We start from the raw sequence: 8723 nt of genomic DNA on the forward strand, positions 1-8723 counted from the left end.
ATATTTCTTGAAACGCGATAATGAATATTCATAATCTGCTTCGAATGCAGATAATCTGAAATCTGTTGCAAATTGAGGAAAAAAAAATTGAGCATCATTTTTTTTTGTTATCCGAAATAAATTATTTGAGATCGAAATTACATAAATTATCAGGTGAGAATGCATATTCTGGGGTAAAAATTCAAGATTATCATTATATTTCACGGAAATCTGGACAATCTAAGAAAGAACGCGATCATTTCCAATCTCAAGACAAACAAATAAAAATGCGGTAAGAATTCTTTATCGTTTATACTTCTGTTTTATTATATTAATTTTTTATTTGTCTCTATAATTAGTAATTTGATTGGGTTTTTCTCTGATTGAAGGGATTGCTGTGGATCTCCGAATCAGCCACGAATCTCTATTATAAAGAACTCAGAACCACCTCAAATATGTCCTCCTATTTGTTTCACCTGGCCGTTGACGTGTCCGAGACCATCACCAGGACCCAAACCAATAAAAACAGAGGTTCGTTCTCAAAAATTCTATATGTAACAACCAGGAAGTGCGTGAAGTATTCATAGATCCTGTTACCTACCCAATTAAATATAGGGCCACAGTATGAATCTGCATTAAAAATCCCTTAAAAAATGAAACAAGATTGGAAATACTCATTTCTCGATGTAAAAGAATTTTTACGGGTTCTTCCCATACAGTAAAAATTTTAAAAGGATTGCATAGAGAATAGGATTGATTATGCATGTGTGCAAAATAGGGCTTTCTGCACGCCGCACTACAATACAAGTTTATCTGTTATTTCGCACTCGTATTGGATGAATCTTCTATTTTGCTCATTAATAAAAATGATTTTTTTTCCTCAGGTTTATCTTCGACCGGATCCGCTGTGTCCGCCATACTATCCCATGCCCTGTCCCCCTAAAGTCCAGGTGATATCACTGCCAATGAAAGATCCAGCTCCACCACCTCCTCCTCAGCCGCGATATTGTGTGACGATAAAAAGAATTCCCATTGGACCTCCTCCACCACCCACTCCACCCATATCTTCACCCTGTCGAGCGATTTGCAGTGAGTTTATATTGCAATTGGAATGTCTTTCTTTTATCTACACTGATATTTTATTACAGCACCTTGTTCTCCTGCATGTCCACTGTGAACTTCTACTATTATTCAAAAAGGAAAAAATTGCACAACCGAATTTTTCTGTTTAACAGGATTAACATGATTTCAACATGATTTCAAGATGATTCCAACATGATTCCTTGATTTAATAAAATTGTGCTCTAGTACAATTGTTTAAGAATAAAAGGTACAGAGGTATAGTATTTTTGGGGTTTTAATAAACAAATTGTGAACTCTTCAATTTTTAAAATTATATATATACGGCAGCAAATATATTTGCATTCAGTAAACTTAAAACAGAAAAACAAAATAAATAATTGCTGACATGGCAAATATACAAAATTCATTCAATATTTTTCAAATAATTTACGTCAGCGCAAGCCATCAGGTGACGATGCGTGCCTTTACGCATGCGCATGGATCCAATATGTTGTCAAGCATGTCTACGTCGGCAAGTTTATCCTAGTGATAACTGTATATTACCCGGACTTACCTTGATATTTCTCGCAAACAATTGACAGGTGCGTTGAGACAATCTCATCCGATCGCCATGCATTTGGGAATAACTTCCCAGCAAAATAAGTTCTTAAGTTTCATAAAGTCCTAGTGAACTTCTGTCCAGAACCATTGCATTCCTCAAGGTAAATATTCTCCCTGGTTCACCTATGGTTTAAATATGAATTGTGCAAACGTATAACTCATAAATTTATAAACAATAATAATAATTGTATAATTGGCCTGTATTTAATTATATTCAATTCGACTTCTTAGATTGGCGAAGATTCTAAAAATGCATCGACCTTCGTGGACGCTTATATTTTCTGGAATTTTTCTGGGTTACATTGCCTATGCAATATACAGCATTTCTCTATTATTTGTTCCACCATCATGTGAAGCTGGAACAACTTGCCTGAAGTCGTACCTCAATTACAAGCCTAAACTTCAGGTTCATTTATTCGCTTCACCAAGTGCCAGACCCACCAACGACGTCTATAGGATACACTCGGAGCTGAAATTTGATTATAATGCACCCAAGGAAATGCCAGTAAATCTACAGATTCCACCGAAAACTCGACAGAATGGAACTCTATTTCTTCACATAATTGTTCTTCCCGAAGTTACTGAGAACAAAAAACAGGACTACTCATTTTTCAACTTGCAAACGGTAATTAACACAAATGATCAATTGGATACACGCTGTGATATATTTTTTATACGTGAAATAATATTTCCGATGTGTTTCTGTTCAAAATATTGTCGAATTTCTAGAATCCATATGCAGTGATGACAAGAATAAAACTTACGCAATTCGCTGTACCAGAGGCAGAAACTTTCAATCTCCTCGATGATAAGTCCACAAAATCGAAAAAATCCCCAAAAAGTCGCGCCAAATCGGTCTCGCACCTGAGAACTCGTGTTACATTCAGAATGGTGACTGATGCCGAAGAATTTCCAGCACAAAAACTTCCTTTAGAACTCGTGCAGAGTCTCAAGGTGACTCGGGAGGGTGTATTCCTGCCAATAATCAATTACGATTTTCTCCAAACGAGACATCGAGACCTTGTGCAGATTAAACCCGAGGATCACATGATGAATCTGACGGTTTCTTATGCTCCAACGACGATGGGACTCTTGAGACTCGTGCTCCAGGTGAAAACTACAATGGAGACCATGAAATCACTTGGTTTCTCTGACAGAGATGTCGATGAAGTCAAGGGAATTTACGCTGACACGAATTTGTATCTGTTGGCTGGCACGATTTTCATCGCTTCCATGCACCTGCTATTCGATTTCCTGGCGTTTAAAAATGACATAAGTTTCTGGAAGAGTCGAGACAGCTTTGAAGGCTTAAGTGTTACGACTGTGGTTTGGCGAGGATTCAGTTCGACGATCGTCTTCCTTTATTTATTGGATGAAGGTTCCTCTCTTCTTGTGTTAATTCCATCCGGAATTGGAACTTTAATTGAGATTTGGAAGATCAAGAAAGTATTAAGACTTCAAATTTCAAGTGGCGGACGAATAATCTCGAGAGTAATGGGGAAAAAAGATGGAAAGAATGAGAACGAGGAGAACAAAACTCGTCAATTCGATGCCGAGAGCATGAGATATTTATCCTATCTATTATATCCATTGGTCATTGGTGGAGCTGTTTATTCTTTGTTGTACCAGCCACATAAAAGGTAAATCAACTTTGAACACTTGATTCGATCAAGCTGGAGTTAAATTCCTTCGTTTCTTTTTTAATCATCAACTCTCGATTGATTAATCAATTAATAAATTGAAATAATTCCAGCTGGTATTCATGGACAATAAATTCCCTGGTAAATGGAGTCTACGCCTTCGGATTCCTCTTCATGCTGCCACAATTATTTGTCAATTACAAATTAAAATCAGTAGCACACTTGCCATGGCGTGCATTTATGTACAAAGCATTCAATACGTTTATCGACGACGTTTTTGCATTTATTATAACAATGCCAACATCACACAGAGTGGCTTGTTTCCGTGATGATATCATCTTCCTCATCTATTTGTATCAACGATGGTAAGTATTTAAAATAGGAATGCTATTAATTGATAAATTTACTATTGCTTTACAGAGTGATTTGCAGAAGGAATTCTTATTAGATCATTAATTTCTCTACAGATCATACCTTATTTTCTCTCCCCAACATATTTACGAAATAATTTGTACTGAATTATTTCAAACAGAATAGATTTCATTATTCTAACTCCAGCCAATTATTTTCTAGGCTTTATCCAGTGGATAAAACTCGTATGGATACAACCACAATAGTGGAAGAACCGACAATGCCTTCAGGCCCCATCAAAAAGTCTGATAAGAAAAAAGACTAAAACAAATCACCAGAAAACATGATTGTAACCATTCCAATGTAGCTATTTTAAACTCTGTTTTTAGTGTTTATACCGAATAGTTGAATGAAGGGAATAGACTATTTAAATTCAACTGGTTTCTTTATTTGTTAAACAACTGTCGTTCGGTTTAGATCATCATCTTGACTAATTTGTGCTGATTTGGGTCTCTCGGCAAGACAGCGAATTTGTAATTGCATTGATGAAGTGACTTTACTGAGGAGTGCCTCAATCCGAGAAGCGTCAGTCCCATTTTTTGGAGGTGGAACTGCATCTAGAGCTTCTTCAAAGAATGTGCTGTTGGCAAATATATTTAAAGAGTTACATTTTTTTCATTATTTTTCCTCTATCAAAAATGAATATTTGCAGTTTATCCATCAATATCCATCCAATATCCATCCAGCAGTTGGTAAAATATTCTATTGCGTTTTTCAAGTTTTATAAATGAGTCGAGGGCATCACAATAAAATATCATGAGTCATTTTCTTGAATATTATCCAGAAAATTACACAGAAAATTTTTCATAACCTAAAATTATTCAACTTTTAGAGGATTGACAATCAATGGAAATTACCTTGCTCGCGGTGTACTGTAAATTAATAGGGCATTCCTTAATAATGTAATGTCAGCTCGGGCTTGAATAATTCCAGAAGGTCCGAATTTTCTCACACAAGACATTAATCTCGCCAGTTCCTCTGCGATTGTCTCCACAATATGAGATAGAACTCGTTTTAGGAGACCAGGAGACACTCGAGTAACCTACACATTATTTAAAATACGAAAATAAATATCGAATCCCTCTCTATTCTGTCTCGTGCGGCATAAAATTTTCCACAGAAGTGCTCTCGTTTTTTTAATTTTCCTTTTGAAAAAATCAATTAAATAACGCAGAATCCAATTTTCTCACACATGTCGCTTGCGAATTTTATCATATCAAAAGAATTTTAGTATGAATTTTACCTCTGCGTGTACAGCAATGAGATTAGCCAGTGCTTCCTGGGCATAAGGCCTGATATGAGTAGGCTCAACATCTGAGTCCCATTCGAGTCGCCCCAGGTACATGCTAGGCTCAATGGTCCCCACGAGAGGATCACATCGTCTCTCAAGATAGGCATCCAAAACTGCAGTATCCAGAGTTTCCAAGTGCGTCCAGTCTTTCCTCCAGCCATCAGCAGTCGACAGATCAGGATATCCTTTGGATTTAAGAGCCTCCACAACTCTTGGCAGAACAGTATTCATGGTGTAACGAATATTACTGAGAGTAATCAACAAACATTTCTCCCACGTCTGCAAGAACAATGCAAAGCAGTCCAATTGAAATATAGATATGAGATCATCTCTTCCTGTTAATCATAAAATCAGAGTAATGGACTTGCCGGAGTGACAGGGCCTCTATGTTTTTCCCTCGATCTGTAAACTGCAGGTGAGCTGACAAGTTGAGAAACATCATCTTCATCATTAGCCTCTTCGCTACCACTGAAAGCTAATTGTTGTAGGCACCTTGAGAATGCTACGAAGAGCATCTTAACCGAATTATGGAAGAGAGCTTGGGGTGTGATATTGTCTAGGAGTGGCGTTTCCCTAGGTCCACATGCAATGGCAGTTTCTCGAGCACGATCAGATACCTCCATCACCATTTCTTCGAATAAACATGGCAATTTTGTTATCCCACCGTCTTCATTCGGAAGGTATTCCAATTGCCAGGTTTCTTTTTTCTGTAGTCCCCCGACATTGTCAGCAGTTTGTTTGAAGAGAGCGACTAAACATTGCAATCTGCCAAGAAGATTCATAAGAAAAATTCTCTCTTTATTCTATTATTATATATTTTCGAGAATTAACTAAGAATGCTTTCCATTCAAATTTTACAACAAAAACTTTCATCCTCTTTTCAAAAATCACTTTTATCTGATTTATTCAGATCGGGTATGTTTTTTTTCACTCACCTAAGATCGAACAGACATTTTCCAAAAATATCTAGAGCCTCACTAGGCAAATCCAGATGAATAAGGGCAGCATACATCTGTCTAAAACATCGCAGGCTGTGCATTAGCCAAGCTGGTGTCAAATCCTTGCCATAGATCTTTATGGCTTCGCTGGCCCTCTGAATGCAGCTGAGTACCAAATTTTTGAAAGGCCCCTGTTTTTCGGCGTCCACAGCGACATGGAGCTGTCCAGTAAAGTAACTCTGTCCCAATCGCCATAAATCAGGTAACTGTTCAGCTACAACGTCACAAATCGCTTCAATACATAAGACTCTCGAAGGCACATTGCAATTGGCATCGTTTCTGAACATCCTCTGCCTATCAGCAGCGATTGGCGTCAAGTTGTTGCTCTTTTGTCGATTGATACCGTCATCATTGGCATTGTCGGCAAGAAAATCCTGAAGACATCCGGAAATGTTTTTGTCCAAGTAGGCAGCATGCGAGACAATAGCGTCCCAGGCAGGATCTCCGTCAGCCTCAAGATTCACTAAATGTCGAATTATTTTCTTTTGTCTCTCGAGTGCGAACGGAATTTCCTCCAATTTTTTGCGTAGAATGTCCCTCAGCATTTCTATCTTATTCTCAATCTCAGCTAGGACTTTTTTAAAGATTTCAACATCGGTATTACCGAATAAATTCTTCACTCTGGCATAATCATTGATAACCAAGTCATAGTTTCCCCTCTTTATATTCTTCTCAATATTGACAGGCATGCAGAAAAGAAATCGGTAACGCTGCATGACTGATAGAGCACTTCTGGTTGCGTCTGCCCTATCCCTCCTAGCCAGCACGTCATCAAAGAGTTTATTTGCTTCCTCCATCGATGTTTTGATGGCTGCCTCGAGTTTTGCTGTGGGATCGTCACCGAATTTCTTGACGTCAGCCTCAAATTGCTCCTTCAGCAGGACAATAGTTTCCAGCTGTTCCATGACTGACCCCACGTTGGCCTTCAGGAAGGAGAGCTGCCCCTCTTTCTGAGAATTCACTTTACGCCTGAGATAGGCGAGCCCTGCCTTCAGGTCATCCAGGGAAGTGGCATGGTGATGCTGAAGGAGAAACCATCCCGGATGGAATTTCTCAGACGTAAGTTCACCATTGCTTTCTCCGAAGAGCTCGCACAGCTCGTCCTCTGGGAATTTCTTAACGTCATTGCCCTCAACGCTAAGTCCTAAGGGATCCTCTTGTTGATAATTTGTCGGGGAAAGGGCTCGTCGACCCCAGACGAAGCTCTGGACTGGGGCCTCCTCAACCCAGACTGCGGATTCCTTCATTGGGCCAATGGTCTCGTGGTATCCCCGGAATTGAACTGTCGAGGTACCCTGACCACCGCTTCGAGTGGTTACGATTATATCCCCTCGGCCTTTGCAAGGACCCGAACGGGCTATAATTTTGTTCGCAGACTTCCATTCTGCGGAGAGGAGACAGTCACAGCCGCAGATTGTCAAACCTAATTACGATCAGGTATTCTTTAAGATCCTCGGAGTGTAATTAAGAAAGAGAATTGATTTTGGTCAAAGAAATATAATTTCTTTGCAGATATCAAGACGAAACACTATTCCCACTTGAAAGATCAAACCTTCATTATATTCATATTAATTACGCGAGTGTGATTATATGAACATTTTCAGAGCTCATAGTGAATAAAATAATTGTAATCAATTTTACCATCAATGAAAAACGAAGTAATGGTTTCGGATCGATTATTGTTTTTAAAGGACATAATTCAATTTCAGGTGTGATTTAAATTTTATTTTCTTCATGAGTTTAGATACTTGCCTACTAGGTCCTGTGCCCTATTTCCCAGAAATTCCCCACGAACCGTGACTCTTGTTCCCGGCGGACCTTCCTTAGGAGAAATCCCAGTTACAACAGGAGGTAGAACCATTTTCAGTGAAAAATTTTTAATAGGAGTAATAAGAATAAATTAAGCCTTATGACAACAGTGAATAGCACTTTTCTGATTCCAAGTATTCCTCGATGAGTTCTTCCGCAAAATTCATGATAGAATTTATGAAGAATTTGGTATCTGGTGAAGTCTATCACACCCACATCCGGGGTTCAGTACCGACAGAATTGTAGGGTATTTATTTAGAAGTTTGTGAAACATTTGTTTTGACAGGTAGTTCGTGGTTGGGAGAGGTTATGTCAAAGAGGATTGACTAAAGTAGAGGCTCAGTTCTGGGGGTTTGAGTGACCCCAGCGGCATCGTAGTAGTCGACCCCATAAGAGGGAGGGCGCCCACACGCAACGCTGGGGTATTTGTCGTTAGCAGACTCAGCGACTTTTCAGTAATATCTCTCCAGCTTCCCTTTTAGCAACTCTGAGCTCTTCGATGCCTCAGATTCCACTGACTGGAATTTTTGACGAGCTGATTTCAAAGCCTCCGACTGCTAATTATTTGTGTTTCAACGAATTAACAGTTATTACAAATATCTTCACAAATTTGTCAGTGATGTTTACTTGATTTACTTCAATAATAATTTAATATCCTACTTACCGTTTTGGGCGGAGATGGATTATCTGGCAAATATAATTTACTCCGAAATTTGGACTGCTAGTTACTCCGGAAATTAAGGCCCGGGTGGAGGGATTTTTGCCCGACATGTCCCTAGGGAATTCCCTAGAAAAAACGCGTTTTACGGGTAACTAAATGCCAGCCCCTGTAGGCCCTCAAAAAATATAATGATAGGGTCAATCGACAGATCATTATTTTTGCCGGGCCGGTAATTAGGTCTCAGGGGTGGG

At 38.9% G+C, this 8723-nt stretch overlaps 3 protein-coding genes across 3 annotated transcripts; 2 read left to right on the plus strand and 1 right to left on the minus strand.

Moving 5' to 3' along the window:
* The first annotated feature begins 124 nt into the window (after positions 1–124).
* LOC105271842 (glyceraldehyde-3-phosphate dehydrogenase, testis-specific) lies at positions 125–1217 on the plus strand. The gene is made up of 4 exons (XM_011313628.1): positions 125–271; positions 369–510; positions 864–1068; positions 1128–1217. The coding sequence occupies exons 1-4, from the start codon at positions 267–269 to the stop codon at positions 1154–1156; spliced, it is 381 nt and encodes a 126-aa protein (XP_011311930.1). The 5' UTR covers positions 125–266; the 3' UTR covers positions 1157–1217.
* Positions 1218–4090, plus strand: LOC105271841 (cleft lip and palate transmembrane protein 1-like protein). The gene is made up of 6 exons (XM_011313626.1): positions 1218–1309; positions 1498–1763; positions 1894–2287; positions 2392–3302; positions 3416–3667; positions 3876–4090. The coding sequence occupies exons 3-6, from the start codon at positions 1913–1915 to the stop codon at positions 3976–3978; spliced, it is 1641 nt and encodes a 546-aa protein (XP_011311928.1). The 5' UTR covers positions 1218–1309; positions 1498–1763; positions 1894–1912; the 3' UTR covers positions 3979–4090.
* Sec5 (secretory 5) lies at positions 4036–8562 on the minus strand. The gene is made up of 7 exons (XM_011313625.1): positions 8476–8562; positions 7755–8368; positions 5940–7425; positions 5373–5769; positions 4957–5283; positions 4571–4755; positions 4036–4293 (listed from the first exon to the last, which is right to left on the minus strand). Exons 2-7 carry the CDS (start codon positions 7861–7863, stop codon positions 4107–4109), a joined length of 2691 nt encoding a protein of 896 aa, XP_011311927.1. The 5' UTR covers positions 7864–8368; positions 8476–8562; the 3' UTR covers positions 4036–4106.
* Between the last annotated feature and the right edge of the window lie 161 nt (positions 8563–8723).

Source organism: Fopius arisanus, unplaced genomic scaffold (genome assembly GCF_000806365.1).
Source record: "Fopius arisanus strain USDA-PBARC FA_bdor unplaced genomic scaffold, ASM80636v1 scaffold00126, whole genome shotgun sequence".
NCBI classification, from domain to species: Eukaryota; Metazoa; Arthropoda; class Insecta; order Hymenoptera; family Braconidae; genus Fopius; species Fopius arisanus.